Raw genomic sequence first — 23,134 nt, forward strand, 5'->3', positions numbered from 1 at the left:
CTCACTCGCTGCTTGTAATGGAAGACGCTGCGCTGCGCCAGAGACATCAACTAACCGTGTCATCATCATGACATAGAAAAAAATCTATTTCCGCTTCACAACATGAAATCAGCTCTTAACTAAGCCCAGGTAGGTGGATCAGTATCGTCATTCACCGCTGCGCAGACATGGGCCGGAACTATATAATAACAATCCCTATTGTGTCACGTTATTCCCGCGTGTATATGGACTCCCCTACTTTCTAGGATCCCACTCTAGGCCCGCTGACAAGAAACACGTGAATGCGATTATCCCTTTGACTAGAATTTGATCTTGGCCTAGAGATTTCGAGGGAGTAAGAAGAAAAAAAAAAGTTCCTAGGCAACCGTAACCTGCAGTCACGTGATACGCGTGTCTGGATTTGATTGGTGCTTTGCTCGCCTGCCATTGGTTTCTCCCTCGGCGAGGTCTGGTTGTACCCGGCCGACCGCCTTCCAGTTGAGAAAGTCCCCTCCCTTTTGGTGACGTATGTTCCCAACAGCCAATAGTGGCCTGCCACACTGCGGCTCCGGGTCCGGCAGCAGCTACTTCCGGCTGTGGGATTTTTTTTTCCTCTCTCGGCTCGCCTCAGCTTCCCTCCTTGTCTTGGTCCTGCAGTGCTGCAAGAAAGCGCTGAGGTAGAGGCGAGTCCTTCTGCTCCGTGACAGTAACTCTCCACCATGAACCGGCAACTCCTCGGCGCCTTCTTACTCCTGGCTGTCACCGCCGGCACTCAGGCCGCAGGCTCAGATGTCTTGGATCTCACCGACGATAACTTTGAAAGCGTAGTAGCCCAGCACAGCGTCTTGCTTGTGGAGTTCTTCGCTCCCTGGTGGGTATGAGAGTCTGGCCCGTATCCTTAGAGTTGCCTTTCTTCCATCATCCCTCCCACATATGCGCTTAATCCCCAGTGCTTTGTGCATGGGACTGTCACAGCCTTTGCTAAATGACAAACTCCCCACTCCTGTCACTTTAGCAATGATCACTGTCTCTGCCATCACTTGGCCGACATTTACTAACATCTCAGAGTCCCTAGTATGGAAATGTCGTGACACATTTAGTGTGTGTGTGTGTGTATATGTGTGTGTATGTATATATATATATATATATCCTCCAAGGGACTCTGATTCATATAGATATATATATATATATATATATATATATATATATATAATATACATTTATTTGCCTTAGCATGTTTGCTAAAACTGGAGAGATTTCTGGAGATGTTGCCCATAGCAACCAATCAGATCTTTATTTTGTTTTCTAACTTATGCTGTTTTAAATTTAATTGCTGATTGATTGCCACGGGCAATATCTCCAGAAATCTCTCCAGATATTTATCTCCAATGTTAGTAAACATGCCTTATAGAGCCCACCTGTGTGCATGTAGCCATACTACTGGTGCCCATTGACTTCTCATTTAGAATAACCCACAAACACTGTACTAGTATTGACTGGACTCTTCAAGTCACGCTCATTCGTATGAGCTCCCACATTTGCTCAGGGCCCCCCATAACGGGGTTCCAGCTGTAGGCATACATTGCTGTAAGAATAGTCACCCCCAATTTCACCCCTAGTTTGTCTTCTAGAAAAATCTAGGAGCCACCAAGATACTTCTGAAAACCAGCCTCAATTTGGGGGGCACTCAACTTAACTAAAAAAAGCCTCTAGTACAGGGAACCTGTGAGCAACATTCAGAAATAAAAATAGTTGGTGAGCAACACAAGCATGAAAAATGTTCCTGGGGTGTCAAATAAGGGCTGTGATTGGCCATTTAGTAGTCCCTACGTAACTTGTCAACCTACATTGAATTCAAAAATAAGCGCTTGCTTTGAGCTCACTGGGAGCAACATCCAAGGGGTTGGAGAGAAACATGTTGTGCACAAACTACTGGTTGGGGATCACTGCTCTAGTAGTTACAGTTGAAACTAGGGATGCACCGAATCCAGGATTCGGCTGAATCCTTCTGCCCAGCTGAACCGAATCGTAATTTGCATATGCAAATTAGGGACAGGGAGGGAAATCGCGTGACTTTTTGTCAGAAAACAAGGAAGTAAAAAATGTTTTCTCCTTCCCATCCCTAATTTGCATATGCAAATTCGTGTTCGGTATTCGGCTGAATCTTTCGCAAAGGATTTGGTGCATCCCTAGTTGAAACAAAGCTCCTGCTGATATCTTGGCAACTCGTATACTGACTGAACCAAATATGCAATGAGAAGTCTCTGCCTGCGCTGCTGTGCAACCTTCTGCCATTTAGATCTTGTACTGCTGCTCCCAGGAGTGTAGATCATTGTAGCTGTATTCTGATGGCTTCCAATGTGCCTGTGTGTGTGTGTGCTACTCATGGGGCATTGTCTATTGCTGTGTGTAGCATCTACTCATGCCTAAATTATGGAGAGCTGCATTGGCTGGAAACCCACAAGTTAAGCAACTTATTTGATTTTGTGATATGTTGCCTTAAGTGGGTTAGGCACTGGCTGCCAAAACTGATCAACTATACTTATTTCCCTTTTAGTAAATTCATGCCAGTGTTAAATATTACCAGCACCACCATACCTTTGCTTTTTTTTTTTTTTTTAATGGCACTGAGAGGAAGGTGAGTGGGAATATGCTAATAAACAAATTCAGTGGAGAATACGATTTGTTTAAATCTGCTGATTTGCCTGTATATAATTAACCACAGAAAAGCATTCTCTATTGTAATGGCCTTCAAGGGCCTTGATAGTACATGAAACGGTGACATTTCTTCACTGTTGCTTATTCCTAGAGCTTGTATAGTTTTAACTATATCGCCTTTCCTTCAAATTTTATTTTGGTCTCACTGTGCATCTCTGTGCCGTTTTTACACTTCTTTTTTTTTTTTTTTTTTGGGACTTTTTTTTTAACTAAAGTCTGCAAAACAATTGTGATTTTGCTTTTCCCATTCTTACCCTGCACATTTCTACTTGGAAGTGATGGGTGTGTCCTTGTTGTGGTGTCTGCTTCTCATTTGCTGCCAGAGATCTTGTGGCCTCTTCTGACTGGCTGGTCTGGGCCTCGTCCCTTTTTTTTTTCTTACGCTGCCAAGTTCTGTTGAGTTCTCTTTTGTGGGTGTTGCACACTTAGGTGCTAAGCTAGAATTTCTCACATGTATTAAACTTGTATAGTATCTATCTATCTCTATAAGCTGAATGCTTGATTTGTGTTTTTGGGGATACATTCACCTTTTCATTATTGGGTGTTAAACCTGCACACAGGTATGAATGGTCCCATCTGAAATACATTTGCCACTGATCATGCCTTTATTATGTCATTATTTGTTGGAAAATGTTTACTGAATCAAAGTTTATTCTTCATCTAGGCATGTGCAGTGGTATAAACGTACCACTCGCCTAACATGGTGGCAAAATGCTAAAATAGTATACATTTTTACATTTTTTTTTATAGGTGTGGACATTGTAAGAAACTAGCTCCAGAATTTGAAACTGCGGCCACCAAGCTTAAAGGGACACTTTCCTTGGCTAAGGTGAGTTTCCCACTTACTACTTGCATTTCTGAAGTAGAAATTTTTTCAGTGGTTTACAGGTCTTTAACTCTTTCAGTTCTCAAGCATAGATCTCAATATGTTTGTGTGTATTCACACACACACACACACACGCACTCGCACTTAGTGCATTTTAAAAAAAGACGGGTCAACGTTTCGGTCTGTGCCTAAGACCATTCTCAAGACCATACATGCAACAGTAAAAATGTTCTGTGAATAAACAGCTAAAACCAATTACACTCACCCAACCCCATGCTCCCACATGACCCATATGATTAAAAAACCCTCCCCTCTCACGGGGGTTAAAAACCACATGAAGCATATCAATCAATGGACTATATTGTTACTTACGAAATCTTTACCTAAAGGCAATTAAGTAACTAAACTGTTCCAGTGTCAAACACTTATCAGAAAAAATATCAAATTATCAGGTAATGTATCCAAATATCGTATCTAAATCATAGCTTAAATAGTTACACTAGATAACAAATAACTTTCATGTCCAGATTACATCAGTGTTGTTCCAAGAAACATAGGAGGGAACAGTGCTCATTTAACCCTGCCAGTGCCAGAGTATTTCACTTCCAAATCCAGAACACTTCCCTCTGAAGTAAAATTTTTGATCTATCACCCCCTCTCCTGAGTGGGGGGATGTGATCAATGGCTATATACCGGAACGTGGGCAATCTATGGCCAGCTGCCAGAAAGTGGTTCGCCACCAGTTTATTTGTGTAGCCATCATGGAATGCCGTTCTAATGGCTGAACGATGTCCATCCATATGTAATGTCTGATCAGTTTTGCCACATGGGCATGTTATTAGATATATTATGTGGGTAGTTGTACAGGTTATGTGATGTTTAATCAAAAAGCATTTACCAGTTTGTGGATGCAAAAACTGTTGCCCAGTGTCATGAATCTGCAAGAAGTGCAGTTCGGACACCTAATGTGGGAATCCTTTCAAATTGGTCTCATGTGTATGGAGCCCTCACCACTTCTGTCCGTTATCTGTGCTGGTCAGTTTGGAGGGCAGCATTTGCGAGGTCTATGCAGATTTTTTGACAGCTGCTGCAGACCCAGTGATCTGAGAGAAACCTTAAACTTAAAAAAAAAATGGTAGCTTCTAAAATGCACTTTTTGCCAAGTGCGTTGAGTAAAGTTCCACTCTCATATCGTAGTACAGAAGTTGCTGGAGTCAAAATATGGTCTGGGACTTGGGCTGCTCGGTTCCCTCCAGAGTCCAGTGCAGTGGGATGGAGGGCTCCATATGCATTTATCTGAGAGTGCTGCATAGGTCATTTATCCTTTTTGAACCTTCCTCTTTATATAGAGCAAAGAATGGTGCTGTCAGTGTCAAGTGTTAATGAATAATTGCTCACTTTTTATCTTGCATTTTTCTTGTTGCCTTGTGCACTTTCCTCAACGATGGGAGGGGTTTATTTTCCATTGAACACTGAAAAAAATAGTTACATAGTTAGTTACATAGTTAAATTGGGTTGAAAAAAGACAAAGTCCATCAAGTTCAACCCCTCCAAATGAAAACCCAGCATCCATACACACACCCCTCCCTACTTTTAATTAAAATTCTATATACCCATACCTATATTAACTATAGAGTTTAGTATCACAATAGCCTTTAATATTATGTCTGTCCAAAAAATCATCCAAGCCATTCTTAAAGGCATTAACTGAATCAGCCATCACAACATCACCCGGCAGTGCATTCCACAACCTCACTGTCCTAACTGTGAAGAACCCTCTACGTTGCTTCAAATGAAAGTTCTTTTCTTCTAGTCTAAAGGGGTGGCCTCTGGTACGGTGATCCACTTTATGGGTAAAAAGGTCCCCTGCCATTTGTCTATAATGTCCTCTAATGTACTTGTAAAGTGTAATCATGTCCCCTCGCAAGCGCCTTTTTTCCAGAGAAAACAACCCCAACCTTGACAGTCTACCCTCATAATTTAAGTCTTCCGTCCCTCTAACCAATTTAGTTGCACGTCTCTGCACTCTCTCCAGCTCATTTATATCCCTCTTAAGGACTGGAGTCCAAAACTGAACTGCATACTCCAGATGAGGCCTTACCAGGGACCTATAAAGAGGCATAATTATGTTTTCATCCCTTGAGTTAATGCCCTTTTTTATGCAAGACAGAACTTTATTTGCTTTAGTAGCCACAGAATGACACTAAATAGGTTGGTGTTTTTATGTATACAGGTATGTAATCCGTTATCCGGAAACTCATTACCCAGAAAGCTCTGAATTACGGAATGGCAGTCTTCCCATAGACTACATTTTATCCAAATTTTTATTTCCTTTTTATCTGTAATAAAAGTATTTTGCAGTTGATCCCAGCTAAGATATCGTTAATCTTTATTGAAGCAAAACCAGCCTATTGGGTTTATTTCATGTCTTCATTATTTTTTGGACTTAAGGTATGAAGATCCAAATTACAGAAAGATCTGTTATCCGGAAAACCCCAGGTCCTGAGCATTCTGTATCACAGGTCCCATACCTGTAATCGCATTGGACACAATTCTTAGAAGGCCAATATTTGTGACTATAACTATTTATATATAAAATGGACATCTATTACAGGCATAGGATCTGTTATCTGGAAACCCATTGTCCAGAAAGCTCAGAATTATGTCAAGGCAATCTTCCATAGACTCTTTTAATAAAAAAATGTTTTTTAAAATTTTTACTGTAAGAGTACCTTTTGTACTTTACCCCAACAAAGCTGAAATGAGTCCTTACTGGAGACACCACAGACAAGTTGGGTATAAATGATTATGTTTACATTTTTTTTTTTTTTTTTTAATTTTGTAGACTTCTGGTATAGTGAGCCAAATTACAGAAAGACTCCTAATGCAAAAAGCCTTGGGTCCCGAGCTTTCTGTATAATACATCCCATACCTTTACTAATAAAGGTATGGGATGTATTACAGTAATGTGGATTGAGTTTCTGCCCAAGCAGGTTAAAATTGTCCATACATGTCAACTAAATCGATCTGGCCCAGTTGTTCAGCTCTTCGGGAATGACTGTACTATTTGCAAGGACTCTAACGTATTTACCATGTTGTTACATCAACTTCCTAGTGTGATCCTTTACCACCAGGATTTTTTCTCTTCCTGAACAGTATCTGAAATAGCTTTGTTCAGATATTGTGTGGGGAGGGACATCATTGTGTGCTGGCAATTGTGTTGTGCGAGTCCGAAGCCAATACCTGTACATCTTGCTGTCCCCTAAACTGGCGGGTTTAAGTGTTAATAGGGAAATTGTTAGTAAGATTGTTTGCAGACCAATATTTTTGTTGTGCCTTTAGCTCCCTTTGCATACATTGTAATTAGATTGCTCCCCCTCAGTACATTTGAAATAAATCCATTTCAGTATTCTATTTGAGTAGCATTTCATTATCCCACCAACTGCATAGCATATTTAAGGGAATTGGGGGTTACAATGTGCATGTTAATATGTGATTTCTTTTAGATCAATTATATAATACTAAGCATTTTTAGCAAGGAGGCATTAAGTGTTTTTAAATGGGGTTATCTCTTCATACACTCATACATAATTCATAATTTCAGCAAGATGCTTTGTTCAGATGTTGTTCTTTAAATAGCAGCAAAAGTATAGCAGCTAGTTTCTCTGCAAATGTGTGCTACTGGTTAATAGATTGAGCAGAAAACCCATTAAATACTGAACAAATTTAGCTCAAAAGTCTCTATAGGATATAAAGAATCATAATCTTTCTTAATTTCTCCTTGTATTTATAACATTTCTTAATTCCTCCTTGTGTTTAAAAAATTTAACTATTATGTGAAGAGCTGGGACTGACTTCTATAACATTCTTTGTTTTTTAATTCCTTCCCTGAAGTCTTGTCAATTGTTTAGTATTTAATTATAATGTGTGTCAGTTTTATTGCTGAAGAATCACTGGACCTTTATGCCTTGCCAGGTTGACTGCACAGCCAATTCCAACACTTGCAACAAATATGGAGTCAGTGGATACCCTACCCTAAAAATATTCCGAGATGGAGAGGAGTCTGGATCTTATGATGGGCCAAGAACTGCTGGTAAGCTGAATGAGGAACAATACTTCTCATAGTTGCTTTTGCTCTCAATTGTTTAAAAAGCCACCAATCCTTCTGACTGTTACAGAGTACTTTCATCTATTCTGTGACTGACTGCAGATTTTTTTTTTCTTGCGCATAAACGGTTATTCCTCTGGCTCCTTGCCACATCCCTTTATCTTGATAGTCCTCTTATCAAGGGCAAATAAAGTGCTGCCATATGCCCAAAGAGATGGAGTCAGCCAAGGTTGCCATGTTTAGGATATAAAGTTTCTCTTACGGCCTTGGGGGATACGGGAGCCATGGGGGGGTTAAGCTCCTCCCTCCAGGAGGCAGGACACTGATACCAAAAAAAAAGCTTGACTCCTCCTCCCTCTATATCCCCTCTTGCTTAACCCCCCCCCCCCACATCAGTTTTTTTCAGTGTCCTGCCAAGGAGGTAGGATGGCCTCTAGGAGGCCCTGCAAAAGTTTTATCGTTTTGATAAACTCTTTTGCTGAAGTGAGTTTTGGCAGAAAAGTCCTGCAATCAGTCGTTGGTTTAGACTGAAACAGGCACTGGTCTCCATTTCGTCCCTCCCTAAATATGGGATAATGGGACTTCTTTGGTAAGTCCCCGTGGTTCCTGTGTCCCCAAGGCCATAAGAGAAAAGGAGATTTTTAGTAGAATTTACCATTAAATCTCTTTCTCTCTAGGCACTTGGGGGACACAGGAACACCCTCCCTGATACGTACCCCTGTTTTTTGGTTTACATGGGAAACTGTTCCTCTGGTTCCTTTGTTCTTCTAGTTTGTGTATATATACATATAGTTCCTTGTTATTGGCTTGTTATCAAAACTGATGTGGGGGAGTTAAGCAAGAGGGGATATAGAGGGAGAAGGAGGAGTCCAGTTTTTTTTTTGGTATCGTGTCCTGCCTCCTGGAGGGAGGAGCTGAACCCCACGGTTCCTGTGTGCCCCAAGTGCCGAGAGAGATTTAACGGTAAATTCTACTAAAAATCTCCATTTTTTGCCGATAATTGTCTCGCTGCACCCAGTGCATTTTAACATGGCCACAAAACCCCAGAAAATACCTTGCCATTGAAGATACTGGGGCTCATTTTTAAACACTGGGCATTTTGGACCTGGGCAGTAATCCATGGCAACCAGTCAATTTTTTTACTTTCATTGTTTAACCTGCAGCTGGCTTAAAAAAGCTGATTGTTGCTATGGGTAACTGTCCATGTGCAAATTTGCCCTGTGTCCAATAATGTTTGCCTCTGCTAAAACTCTAAAAACACGTAATTGCTCAAAATGACCTTTGTACACAGGACTTTTGCAGTTTTAAATGTATTAACCAAGGCAATTCTCCGTATCCCTGCGGCAAAACGCAATTGTCATGTCCCTTAAGTGGCTTATATGGGTATTCTCTCTTAGTTGCCACCGTTCAGCTGGGACTGTTGATACGGTTTTGTCTTATCTTGGATCTCCTGTCTTGTTATATATGCCAACATCACAAAAAACTACTTTTAAAAATTTTGATGATCTGCAGAATGGCAAAGGAACAGATGCCAGCGTTAATGCCTTTGCAGACTGTGTCCTATATGGGTCTGTACCAGAGGTTGTATTTGATGTGTGCCAAATCTTGTTCTTTGATTTTCTTTTTTTAGGGTATGCAATAATCGTTTAAATGCCAGTGGCTATAAGAGTTAGTCACAAGAAAAAGCTCATTTGATTGGTGGAATAAGCTTTTCCGTTCTCTATTGTTTCGCTTTATGGTATATCTGCTGCTATACAGGATGACCTTTGGTGCTTTTGAAATGTATATTCTAAAATTATTGCCTCCCTTATTTATTTTTGTCCTTAGATGGAATCGTTAGTACTATGAAGAAACAAGCCGGACCAGCATCAGTAGATCTCCGTTCTCTAGAGGAATTTGAAAAATTCATTGCCGATAAAGATGCTTCTGTGGTCGGTAAGTAATCGATCTCCTGGGTAACATGTAAAGGAGGTACTTTGCCCTAGAGTTGTATGGCTGTTACTGTCTGATTTGGTTGTTTGATTTTACTGTCAAATGATGGAATTTCAGAATTTCTTTGTGTGAGCTCTTTTGGTGGCAGCTTAGACCAGTTACAATATGATGTGATTGTTTAGTTTTGTCGGAGACTGTAGATTTGGGCATATGGAAGGTCATTGGCCTACCTGGAGATGGCATGGTGGGGTCCCTGAACTGACTGAAATCACAAATAGGAGGGGTGCCACAAATAACTGCTGTAAATATACTTACCAAAGTATCGTAGTGGTTCAAAACACAGCCTCAGACCCTCAGCTTGGGAGGTGGGATAAACCTATAGCAATAGCCACTCAGAAAAAAAAACACGGCCTCAAAAATATAGTACAGGTATGGGATCCATTATCTGGAAAGCTCCGAATTACGGAATGGCTCCCGTTGACTCCATTTTATGCAAATAATCCAAATTTTTAAAAACTGTTTTCCTGTGTTATAATAAAACAGTACTTTGTACATGACCCAAACTAAGATATCAGTAATCCTTATTGGAAGCATAACCAGCCTATGTGGGTTTATTTCATGTTTGCATGATTTTCTAGTAGATAATGTATGAAGATCCAAATTATGGAAAGATCTGTTATCCAGAAAGCCCCAGGTCCCAAGCATTCTGGATAACGGTCCCATACCTGTATTTACTTATTTTTTTTGAACAATTCCCAGAGCACTAAGCTTTTAGTGCCGTTAAGGCATTTAGTCATGGTCTATGGGTATGTCTAAGTGTCTTAAAGGAAAACTATACCCCTGAACTATGTAGGTCTCTCTAAAAATATATTGAATAAAACTGCTCATATGTAAAACCCTGCTTCATGTAAATAAGCCATTTTCATAATATACTTTTTTTTTTTAGTAGTATGTGTCATTGGGTAATCATAAATAGACAATTGCCATTTAAAAATAAATAAATAAATAAATAATGGCCATCCCTGGGATCCTAGTATTCCCGGTGCACACAAACATACCAAACAAACCATACATGTTAGGTCACATGAGCGAATTAACAGACAGAGTTCTGTCTTTTACTTCAACACTTCTTCCTGTAATAGTTCTAGTATGTAGTAGTACAGTTGTAGTATTTCTGGTCAGGGGATCTCTGGCAGTACACAGACCATCACAAAATGGTGGTTCAAGGTAAGCGACATAAAAGGGCAATGTTTGCTTAAATATATATGCCAGTTTGGTAAGATTCTTTAATATGCCACTTGGTTTTATATAAACTCTGTTGCTTAAAAGAAAACTTGTAGGGCCTGTGGGACATGTTCACTTTTTAAATGTAAAAAAAATTGATGTTTTACTATATTTTTGAGGCCCCGAGTTCCTGCAACCCCCTAACAACTGTGTTGCTATCAGTGAACTGACTGCCATGTGCTGTCTGGTTAAACATTTTGAAGTAATGTACTATGTCTTCTGTTCTAGGATTTTTTCGGGACTTGTATAGTGGCCCTCACTCCGAGTTTCTTAAAGCTGCAAACACCCTTAGAGAGAACTATCGCTTTGCTCACACAGATGAGAACGAGCTTGTGGACAAATATGATTCAAACGGAGAGTAAGTGTGTACATTGGTTAATTCTTCTGAAACAATGATACATTCACACACATCATTAATGTCCTTCAACTACTGCATAATGAAGCATTTCCTAGAAATAATTCTGCTGCCGCTGATATGCTCATTACCTACCCTAATATATTTATGTACCAATGGCAGCTCTGGGAACAGCTTGTTGCTCTTTCTTCCTTTCATTTAAATAGGTTTGCTTTTCTTTTACAGGGGTGTTGTTCTGTTCCGTCCACCACACCTGGCAAACAAATTTGAAGATGGCTCTGTGACATTCCCTGCTGATGAGAAAATAACCAGTGGCAAAATTAAAAAGTTCATTCAAGATAACCTGTGAGTTCTGATTGCAATTTTTTCCGTTTTGCTCTGAAATCAGATATTGGATTCTTGCCTCCAAATCCTTAGTTGTAGGAACATCTAATCCTTCCATTAAGTGCAGGTAAATGGCTATTTAACATGTCATGAGCCAATGAAGGTTTGTTGAGTGCTGAAAGGTGAATGAGTTGATGGCATGTATTTGTTAAACAGCACAGACACCCTCCGTATAATGTCATCACATGCCGGTTAGCTTGTCAGAACTTTCATATTAAACAGCTAGTCAAATCGTGACATAAAACATATATAGACCTGGATTTAGTAGTCATGGCTTTATTATTCTTTCTACAGTTTCGGTCTCTGCCCTCATTTGACAGAAGACAACAAAGATTTGATTCAAGGAAAGGACTTGCTTGTGGCTTATTATGATGTTGACTATGAAAAGAACGCCAAGGGTACTAATTACTGGAGAAACAGGTAAATTGTTTTTGTTTTGTTTTTTTTAGGGCGAAAGCTAGGGCAGTTGCACACCTGGGAAGAATAAAATACATTTATAGTGCTTAACTTAAATCTGGTGTGGGCCATCACTCGGGTGAAGTACACAAATTCCTGGTCTTTTTAAAGGGGTTGTGCACCTTTTAACTTTATGTTATAGAATGCCCATTTATAAACAACTTTGCAATTGTTCTTCATTATTTTTATTTTTAATAGTTTTTTAATTATTTGCACTCTTCTGACACTTTCCAGCTTTCAAATAGGCGTCCCTGACCCCTTTCTAAAAAGCAAATGCTCTGTAAGGCTACAAATGTATTGTTATTGCTATGTTTTTATTACTCCTTTCTATTCAGGTCTCTCCTATTTACATTCCAGTCTCTTATTCAAATCAATGCATGGTTGCTAAGGTACTTTAGACAAAAGCAACCAGATTGCTTAAAATGCAAATTGAAGAGCTGCTCAATATAAAGCTAAATAACGCAAAAACCTTTAAATAATAAAAAAAATTAAAACCAATTGCTAATTCTCAGGATATCTCTCTCTACATCATACTAAAATTTCTCAAAGGTGAACACCTTTAAGGCCCTTGGTTACTGTAGTGGGGAATGCACAGTACTAGTCTGTTTAAAGGGGTTGTTCACCTTTGAATTCAATTTTAGTATAATGTGGAGAGTGACAGTTTGCATTTATTTGTGTTTTTTGAGTTATTTAGCTTTCATTCAGCAGCTCTTCAGTTTGCAATTTCAGGATTCTGATTGATAGGGTTCAAATTACCAAAGCAACCATGCATTGATTTAAATGAGAGACTGATATATGAACTGGAGAGGACCTAATTAGAAACATGAGTAATAATGTAGCAATAACGATAAATGTGTAGCTTTACAGAGCATTTTGTTTTTTTAGATGGGTCAGTGACCCCTATTTGAAAGCTGGAAAGAGTCAAAAGAAAAAGGCAAATCATTCAAAAACTATAAAAAGTAAATTAATGAAAACAATTTGGAAAGTTGCTTAGAATTTGCCGTTCTAAAACATACTAAAAGTTAACTTTAAGGCGAACCACCCCTTTAAAGTTTATATGAAGAAGACTAGCCACTATCTATTTGTATGCATAAACCCAGGAACACAACACTGGGAGGAAATGTTAGTCTCCATTCATTGTTTACAACCTGATGAAAGAGGCAACCACCACCCAATGACTTAATTTAATATTTGAACCTTCCACAACCTTTAAAATGCCAGCTGAGTGGTCTTTTACAGATTTAAACCCCACAATGCAGGTTCCCACATCCTTTGAGTTCCATAAATTGGGGTGAAGCCATGTTTGCTGTCTTGGAAAACTGGGAGATTTTGCATGGTGGTACTTACAAAAAATAAATTTTCCTTTAATCTGTATCCCTGTTATGAACTTTCGGCAGTGATCAAATGTTTGCTCACAAAAGAAGCACTACATGAATAACCGTGTGAATTGGGTTACATAACACTAAATAACTAACTAGTATCCCTCTTTTCTTTACCCCTAACCAGAGTAATGAAGGTTGCAAAGTCATTTGTTGATGCTGGCAAAAAGCTAAATTTTGCCGTTGCTAACCGCAAATCCTTTGGACATGAAGTGACAGAATTTGGTTTGGATGCCAGTACTGGGGAACTTCCTGTTGTTGGAATCAAAACTGCTAAAGGCGAGAAATATGCCATGCAAGAAGAATTCTCGTAAGTGTTAAAGACTTGAACTCCCCTACTATCTCCAAATATGTAGATGACATTAGACTATATTAGCAGATCTTCATAACGGCCCACATTACATATATTTATATGATTCAGTAAAATTGCAAATACCTTGGCTTAAACTTCAAAGAAGAACTAACCCCCACGTTAATCAAAAATCCCCATCCCCTTCCATCCATTGGGGCCCCTCACTGCTTTCTCCCTCCTTCGTAACTCAGTGGAAAGTGTCCCTGTCATGTACCTTGACATCATTATACAGAGTATCGCAGCTGAGCTCTTCGGCGCCATCTTCTGGTTCCTCGTGGAAGTGAGCGCCGGCACAGAACTTTTTCGTGTATGTGCAGTCGGGACCATTCGGGTGGGGATTTTTGATTAACAGGGGTTTTAGTTCTCCTTTAAGAGGGCAATTCACATTTTATCAGGACACAGACAGTGTTCAAAGAATTTTACAATGCGTCTTTTATTTTTCTTTATGGTCTTTGAATTGTTTCCTTTTTTTCCTCTGGTTTCTACCATCACACACCTTAGTAATTTGTTACACAAGGATATTAATGAGGGGTCTAAAGCCAAAGACAGGTTTAAATAAATCAATAACAAACAAGAGAAACTTGTGCTCACCACTAATTTTTAAAAACATTAAGTGAGGGTGCAATGAGGGTGTGACCACAAAATTCTCATAGACAAATACAAGAGTCCTCTACACTCAACCCATTATCAATATATTAAGGACATTGAGACATTTTGTGCATACAGCTATTAAAAAATGCCTTACCCTTTAAACAAAACAGGGATTGTTTGTCCATATATTGCAATATATTTAAGCTGGAAAACTACGTCCGAGTCATGACTTTGATGTGCAGAGGACTTCTTGTACTGTATTTGTCTAAATAATTATCTTGTTGCTTTTAATAGTAAGGTAAACTGCCCCTTTAAATTATATTTTTCTTTCAATCATTTGAGCCATGAACCCAGAATCAATGGCAGTGTCATAGCTTTCATAGTTTGAGAATAAAAGGCTATGTACTCTCTCTACCTAAGGTATTCTTTATGTACTCTCTCTACCTAAGGTATTCTTTTTGGCAACAAAACTTAGATCAGGCATGGCCAAAGTCAGGCCCGCGAGCCAATTACAGCCCCTTTTTAAATTCACACCGGCCCTCCATCATGAAATTAATAATAATGTGGCCCTCCAGCAAAGTGTGATCAGGAATCACGAAGCCGTAACAAGGTGTTAGCAATAGACACGTACTGGAACATAGAGACGCGCTGTTTTCACATACTTCTTTAGGGCTGAAGGTGTCAATAGATGTACTGACGTGCCGGTACAGTAAACTAAAGAAGTATGGCGTCACTATGTTCCAGTACTTGTGTATTGCTAACACCTTCAGCACACAGGCAGCAGTATAGACCAAGTAGCAGATCATTTCACTAATGTGCCCAAACATTACTGTTACAGCTACACGATTTCTTGTTTTAATGAGCATGGAGACTCCTTCTCCACCTCCTAAAGCCGTGTATGCTTCCATCTCCAGGAGTGAATGATCCTGATCACAAGCTCGTTACCTCGGAATTGATGTCCGGCTGAATGGTCGGCCCTCACACATTTTCACCTCACTAAATCTGGCCCTTGTTTCAAAAAATTTGGACACCCCTGACTTAGATGAACCTGGGAGAATTGTGTGTGTGTGTTTTTTTTTTTTTTTTAAATAGCCCTTCTGGCATCCTTCACAAATACAATGATTCAGTCCCAGACCAAGCTACTGATCCATGATACTAGGGTATCTTTACTTTTAATATGGAATTAAAATAAGTGTTGGTACTTGAGTATCAGAGCATGGTGCTGGTGATGGCAGTTCTGACCCCTTTAGTTTTAAACAGGAATACAATTGTATAGCTGGCATAGAGTGTGCAAAGATTATTTTTGTTTAATAACAAACCTGTACCCATCATTGGCAGCCGTGATGGCAAAGCTTTGGAAAGGTTCCTTCAGGATTATTTTGATGGAAAACTGAAGAGATACATGAAATCTGAATCCATCCCTGAAAGTAACGACGGCCCTGTTAAGGTAAGTTGTGTGTATGTGTGTAGTTCAGGGGGTGGCTGTAGGAGAGTAAGAAATTAATAGCAATGGATGCTGTTTCTAATCCACTAGGTGGTGGTGGCTGAAAACTTTGATGAACTTGTTAACGATGAAAGCAAAGATGTACTGATTGAGTTCTATGCTCCATGGTGTGGCCATTGTAAGACCTTGGAGCCTAAATACAAAGAACTTGGAGAGAAGGTAAATCACTTGGTTTAGCAGAGATCTGCTTTATATTGCAGTACCTAACCTTTTCTATAAGCTCTGTTGTTGGACTTAATATTTAACAAGCGTGTATCTTTTAAACTAGCTTGCTGATGATCCAAACATTGTGATTGCCAAGATGGACGCCACAGCAAATGACGTGCCTTCTCAATATGAAGTTCGAGGGTAAGTTGGGAGCTGTATATTCTGTTTATACAGAGAAAAGAACATTGTTCCTGGCGCGTCTGCATTTAAAAAAAAAAAAAAAAAATAGGTACCCACTGTTACTTTAATTAAGAGCATGAGCAAACTTAGGCTTGCTGAATTCTCACCAGTCTAAAATGTAGTTTTAGTTTATCTGGGGGCAGTGATTTCATCTCTTCATTACTATGATACTTTTGGCCAATAGTTTCATGGGTTATGCAGGGTTTTGATTGCTGCTACATATACATACATCACACTACTGCACATACATCACACTGTCACACTAATATCGCACATGCATCACACTATCACACTGACTATTTCAGTTCCAATTTGCTAATGCATTAATTTAATGTACCTGGTATAAAATCCTGATGCAAGCACGCCCACAGAAGGCTTTGGTTGTAAGATTCATTTAACAGCCTGTAGAATTGGACACTCTGCTCCACATGGCGGTGTCAAGAACCATAGTGCCTAGAATACTCCCTGGCCTGCTCTATAGGGGGCTCTAATGTCAGCAGTGCTGCATAGCAATAATCATGAACCAAGCATAATAAACCTGCTTAAACCTTAAAAGGGCTGCTAAATACTACACCTGGCTACTAGCAGGAATCAGTCAAAGCAGTCAATTCCATATGTGCTTATAGCCCTTCAGGTTGCTCATATAATTCTGATTTTGTTCAACTTTTTTCCCCCTCTCCTTCTAGGTTCCCCACACTTTACTTTGCTCCTGTAGGAAGTAAGCAAAAACCAAAGAGATATGAGGTAGGTATTTGTATGCCGTATACTCAACATAGCTTACACAAGACTCAAAAATAGATGAAATGTGCCTGTTGTGCTATGGGTCACAGCCACTGCTTTAGGCTTTCAGATGTACAAGCTTGAAATTACTCTGGAAATGTGTATTGTACAATGACTTTGCATGGGTGGGTGGCTAGAACTGACCAAAGAGTCTCTGAAGCTTCCCCGTTACTTTAGATTCTCACACCTGGCCTGACAAAACTTCTGTTGCAAATTCATGATATTAATAGTGTATAACTGCTTATGTCAAGAAAATGAAAATTGTTGTCCACTCTGTTGGGTGTATAGTTACTCTCTAACAAAGCTGACACATTTTCAGGGTTTTCCATCACATTGAAAATTAATAAGGGTTAATTGTAACTTCTGGTAGTATTTAAAAGACCCAAAGAAAGTTTTCACAAGAATGAGCAGTGCATGAACTACACAGGCCTATAACCAAGCGCCAGTAATCAGGCAGTTTGTTTGCACAGAAGCCTCATGTCTAATTCTGGGCTGTCGTTTCTTCCTAAAGGGCGGGCGAGAGGTGAGCGACTTCCTTAGCTACCTGAAGAAGGAGGCAACAAATCCTCCAGTCATCAAGGAAGATGAGAAACCCAAAAAGAAGAAGAAGGAAGAGTTGTAATTGCTAATGTTGAGATGCAGCATTTTAGATCAACCACACGGCGCTGCAGGGTGGGATTGTCATCTTGACATCACTGGTATTCAAGTGGGAACAAATGGTGTGGTGGACTCATTGTGCAACAAAATTCAAATCCCCCCCTTTTTTTTTTTTTTTTTTTGACAAGGACAATGTCACATGACTAGATCCTTTATTTTTATTTTTTTCTTAGATGCACTGTCAAACATCCAAGGACCTATTACAATTTGTGGCTTGTGAAGGGAGGGGGGGCACACCACTTTTCCATCTAGATTGGGAGATTATTGGGGGTCTTTGTTATTATTTTTTTTTTAATTTTATTTTTTGTACATTTGGAACAATCAATAAATGCCCCCTACCTTTAAACCCAACATGTTTATGTATTCTGTGCTGTAGGAATGCTTTGCCAGTAGCTACCCAATGCATGGCGCTAGTATGACCTTGCCTTACCCAGAGATCAAGTAACTGCAAGAAATGAATTTTATTGCACTTTTCTCTGCTTTATGTAACTCAGCCATTGGTGTGCTACTTAACGACAGGCGTTGTTTACTATTGGCAGACATGCGCTATAACATACCTCTGATATGCACAGACTTCACTCTTAAGTTTCCCCTTCACCAATATAAAAGTAGAACCGCTAGTAGAATTCTGTACAACCAACAGCTTTATTTTACAGTTTCATGTTTATCCAGGGTGGGTAACAAAACTGCTTCATGCAACAGGTCGTTCAATATTTGTCTCCTGCTTCTGTTTTAACGCAGTCACAATGTAAAATCCAAGTGATTTCTGCTTGGAAGTGAATATTTTAATTTCTTTTTATCTCTTAATCAGTAGTTGGAGGATTAGTCTTGCTGCTTCTAGTGATATTGTAGGCAGTGTGTATTATTATTATTATTATTATTATTATTATTATTATTATTATTATTATAAGGCCAGTTGGTAAAGTCATTTAGTTACAGGACAGTTTGCATACAGATACACAGTACAACATTTTATTTTCTTCCTATAAGGTTATACAATCATTCAATGGACTCCTGATTCAGAAGCTATACAACATAATTATCCAGATACTACAGTGCAGCGATTTCATTGGAGAATACCTGGAATACAGGCTTTTGATTCATCTAATTGGGAAAGGGGGGAATAGTCACATGACATTGGGAAGTGGTGGTTTGTGTGCAATAGTTTATTGATGAGAGACCGAGCAGCCAGGTCTTCTGGATTTCACATGCACCTTCTCACACCTAATATGATCCTCGTTATTCTAATGAGCCACAGAGTAACCAGCACAATGAAACCATATTTACTCTGGATTAGAAAGTTCTAATTGAATGGCAGAGCTGTTGGATAGGTGTGTGGGATGCAGTGGGATCAATCTGGCTCCTGAACCTGCTGTTATTTTGATACAATAGGAACCCCAATATTCTGCCAGACTGGATATTCCACTGCTTTGAAGAAAAATGCTGGGAAGTGCGGGTTTCCAGTATTCTTATTTGAAATCAAAATATTGACCTTAAGATTCTCCCCCCACCATCCTCTATTTTTTTAATAGCTGTACAAAAGACAGAGATAAGGCAGTATATGTCGGTTCTAAGGCAGAGCTGCAACATTTTTTTTCACTTTTACATTAGTTTGAATAGTGGCACATTATTCATTGCTGTCGCCAGTCAGTGGAGCCTCGTTTTCACCTTGGGCTTCTCATGACACTTCAGGATTGGTTGAGTTCCTTGCTATGCGGTACGATATTCCTTTCCGTTTCCATGCAGCGAGTGAGCTAGGTTGGGGGATTTTTTTCATATTCCAAGATCAGTTCCTTAATGTGTGATAACTTGTGATGTAAGTATTCACATTTGGCTTTTTCTTCTCGATATGCAGGGTAGGTCTGTTAAAAGAAAAGCCAATCACTGATCATGTTCTTTTTGTTAAAGCGATACCTACTATCCTGGGGGTGGCACCTTGTTCCCCCAAGATAAAGCAGCCTCAAAAATACAGCCCGACTCATTGAAAGCTATTATTTTCTATAGGAGTAATGCAAGGTGCTCCATTAATGTCTAGGACTGTATTTTTAGGCTGCTGTACTAACATCTGGCCTGAGAGGCACAATATCACTTTAAAGGAACAGTAACGTCAAAAAATAAAAGTGTTTTAAAGTAATGAAAATATAATGCAGTGTTGCCCTGCACTGGTAAAACTGGTGAGTTTGCATCAGAAACACTACTATTGTTTATATAAATAAGCTGCTGTGTAGCAATGGGGGCAGCCATTTAAAGGATAAAAGGCTCAAGTTACACAGCAGATAAGCTCTGTCTGTCTAATGGTGTTATCTGTTATCCACTATTTAACCTGTGCCATATAGCCGTCTTTCAATTTCCGCCATTGCTACACAGCAGCTTGTTTATATGAACTATAGTAGTGTTTCTGAAGCAAACACATCAGTTTTACCAGTGCAGGGCAACACTACATGATATTTTCATTACTTTAAAACAATTAAATTTTTTGGAGTTACTGTTCCTTTAAGATCATCATACAACTTGATTTGTCAATTGTGCTCTTTTCTGAGACCAGCTTACACATTACAATCCAAACCTGATCAGATCATACAAGTGTTGTCTAAAAAGACCAGATCTGATGGAAATTCTGTTTCTCTGCGTTCAGTGTGTCTTTTACCTTTTGTTTGCACTAGTTAGTTGTTTTAATTAACTCTTAAAAGCATCTGCTAAAAAAGAAGCCTCCCTAAAAGATGTATTAGGGCAGAGACACGCAGCAATTCGGGGAGATTAGTCGCCCGGCAACAAGTCTCCTTCTTCGGGGAGACTAATCTCCCCAAACTGCCTCCCTCCCGGCTAGAATGTAAATCGCCGGCGGGATGGCACTCCGAGTGCTTCGTTTTCCGAAGTCGTCCAAAGTTTCCTCATGAGGCGACTTCGGAAAACTAAGAGATCCGAGTGGGGAGATTAGTCGCCCCGAGGAAGAAGATTTGTCAACCGGGCGACTAATCTCCCCAAATTGCAGCGTCTCTGCCCTAAGATGTATGTATCTTACCCAGACCTCTGCATGAAGAGTGACAGGTTGTGCAGAGTGAGATACTGAAGACTAACTTGATTATTACTGAAATGATACAGAATATTTAATTGATTATATTTAGGGGCAGATTTATCAAGTGTCGAATAATAAATTCAAATTTCTGAGTGTCAAAAGTCACACATTCGAATTGTAATCCCTCTATTTGATTGTAAATTTGAGATTTTTCACATATCGACCATGGAAACCGTCCTAATTCAAATATTCGCCAAGTCAATGGCAGAGGTCCGTTGAGCCATTTGGAGATGTTAATAGCCTTTCTGACTTGAGGTTTTTTTTCGGGGAGAAAAACAACTTTTCGGGTCGGAACCATTTCAATGGAATATTATACATTCAATTTTTTTCTTAAATAACCTCCCAGTCGAATTGTGAGTATATTCAAATTAAAAAAAAAAAAAATTCACATGAATTTGAAATTTGACCTTTGATAAACGGGGAGGTTATTTATCAAAGTCCGATTTTTATCTCAACACTGATACAAACTCCAATCAAGTCCACTTTTTTTTACACTTATTGTTAAATTTTACCAAAAACGATTTTTGCGGGGGGGGTTTTTTTCCCGATTTTTCACCTGAAAACTCAGACTTCTTATGCTCTTTTGCCTGAAAACTTCAGGGGACTTCTCCCATTGACTTATATGCAACCTCGACAGGTCTGAGATACCAGATTTTCTAATTCAGACTTTTCCATCCCCGGGGTTTAATAAATTCTGAAAAATTTGTGATTTTTTTTAAAAGTCCAAAATCACATTTGTCAGGATTTTTGCATTCGGAGTTTAGTAAATAACCCCCAAAGTGTTTTATTTCAGTGAGAGGAAGCTTATATTACAGTATAATTTTCACCTGAGTGACCAATGCTTCCAATTTTGAGTTAGTGGATCACTTGTTGATTCCTTATTCCAGAGTGATGTGACCAGGCTTCCTACTGATTAGTGGCAAAACTCTATGATCTGCTCAGTGTTTGGGCCTATGATGATCTCATGACTTATTTGATGTGAGTATCTGCCCAGCAATCTGTATACAGTCTAAACTGCTGTATCATAGAAATAATATGCAAAAATATATACAGAATTGCAATGCCAGCCCTTCCTATGGAGACCCAGCTGCTTCTATTAACCATTTGGTGTACTTACCAATTTGAACTTCTTGTATTCTGCAAGTATTTTCTTTCCAGCCATCTGAAAGAGATGCAAAGTAGGAGCACTTTTATGCATCTACTGATCCTTTCCTTTATAAATGTGCAGGTATTACAGCGGCTTTCCTATTATGTGCCTTTGTCTGCTGATCAAAGTATAGGAAAGTAGACGCAGGAATGTTTACTTCTGTAGCGACTAAACTTACTATAAATGGGTAGTTCAGCTTAAGTTAACTTTTAGTATATACAGGTGTGGGGACCTGTTAACCACAATGCTCCAGACCTGGGTTTTTTTTTCAGATCAGGTATCTTTATAACTTGGATCTTCATATCTTAAGTCTACTAAAAAATATATTTTAAATATGAATTAAACCCAATAGGATTGTTTTGCTTTTGGTAAAGATGAATTCTATATTAGTCAAGTACAAGGTACTGTTTTAGTATTCCACATAAAAAGGAAATGTATATATAAAAAACAAAAAAGTCTGAGGGATGGCCTTCCAGTAATTCGGAGCTTTCTGGACAATTGGTTTCCAGATAACACAGCCGATACCTGTATTACAGAATATCATCTATTTAGAAATTTTTTAGATGGTCTTTTTTTATTTTTTAATTCTAGTTTTTGAATGATATGCCAAAAAACACTTTTGCTCTGTAAGGCTACCATTTTACTTTCTATTCTAGCCCTTGTCTATTTCTCTTCCAGTCACTGACTGGTTGCTAAAGTAAATTGGACCCTAGCAACCAGGTCGCTGCTCAAATTCCTAACTGGAGAGTTGCTGAGCTAAAAGCTTAATAAGTCCACGATTTGGTTTTATTGATGCAAGGGAAGTTGCTGATACTTGGCTGTTCTCTTCTTACAGTCCAGCTTCATAGATCACCAAGAAGTTACTCCTACCTACTGCAAGGACATGGCGTGTGTATATATGTTATAGACTGGCTAATCCTAAACTACTTTTCAACTGGCCTTCATTTTTTCTTTTATTTTTGTAGTTTTTGAGTTATTTGCCTTCTTCTTCGGACTCTTCCCAGCTTTCAAATGTTGGTCACTGACCCCAATTAAAAACAAATGCTCTTTAAGGCTTTTGAGTGTATTGTTATTGCTACTTTTTATTGCTCATCTTTCTATTCCGGCCTCTCCTATTCCAGTCTCTTATTCAAATCAATGTACGGTTGCTAGGATAATTTGGACCTTAGCAACCGGATTGCTGAAACCGCCAACTGAAGAACTGCTGAATAAATAACTA

The 23,134-nt window shown here is 39.1% G+C and overlaps 2 protein-coding genes across 2 annotated transcripts in view; one reads left to right on the plus strand and one right to left on the minus strand.

Annotated features, from left to right (window-relative positions):
• Positions 1-536: 536 nt before the first annotated feature.
• On the plus strand, positions 537-18,043 carry pdia3.L (protein disulfide isomerase family A member 3 L homeolog). Its single transcript, XM_018253164.2, has 13 exons — positions 537-850; positions 3,448-3,526; positions 7,499-7,616; positions 9,459-9,566; positions 11,076-11,205; positions 11,428-11,547; positions 11,881-12,006; positions 13,549-13,731; positions 15,703-15,811; positions 15,899-16,027; positions 16,137-16,216; positions 16,942-16,999; positions 17,547-18,043. Exons 1-13 carry the CDS (start codon positions 699-701, stop codon positions 17,655-17,657), a joined length of 1,503 nt encoding a protein of 500 aa, XP_018108653.1. The 5' UTR covers positions 537-698; the 3' UTR covers positions 17,658-18,043.
• Positions 18,044-18,318: 275 nt separating this feature from the next.
• Positions 18,319-23,134, minus strand: part of ell3.L (elongation factor RNA polymerase II-like 3 L homeolog) — a 52,554-nt gene continuing 47,738 nt past the window's right edge. Inside the window, exons 11-12 of the mRNA XM_018253162.2 lie at positions 21,886-21,930; positions 18,319-19,554 (exon numbers count right to left, since the gene is read on the minus strand). Of these exons, the coding sequence (XP_018108651.1) occupies positions 19,447-19,554; positions 21,886-21,930 (153 nt within the window). The 3' untranslated portion in view covers positions 18,319-19,446. The remainder of the gene's footprint in view (positions 19,555-21,885; positions 21,931-23,134) is intronic.

This window comes from Xenopus laevis, chromosome 3L (assembly GCF_017654675.1).
Source record: "Xenopus laevis strain J_2021 chromosome 3L, Xenopus_laevis_v10.1, whole genome shotgun sequence".
In the NCBI taxonomy this organism is placed as follows: domain Eukaryota; kingdom Metazoa; phylum Chordata; class Amphibia; order Anura; family Pipidae; genus Xenopus; species Xenopus laevis.

Bases quoted from the DNA above. Each gene is read 5' to 3' on its own strand.
- pdia3.L (XM_018253164.2), top strand. From the start codon at position 699: ATGAACCGGCAACTCCTCGGCGCCTTCTTACTCCTGGCTGTCACCGCC. The intron at 12,007-13,548 runs GTAAATTGTTTT...ACCCCTAACCAG, and splicing joins ACTAATTACTGGAGAAACAG to AGTAATGAAGGTTGCAAAGT. The intron at 13,732-15,702 runs GTAAGTGTTAAA...CATCATTGGCAG, and splicing joins GCCATGCAAGAAGAATTCTC to CCGTGATGGCAAAGCTTTGG.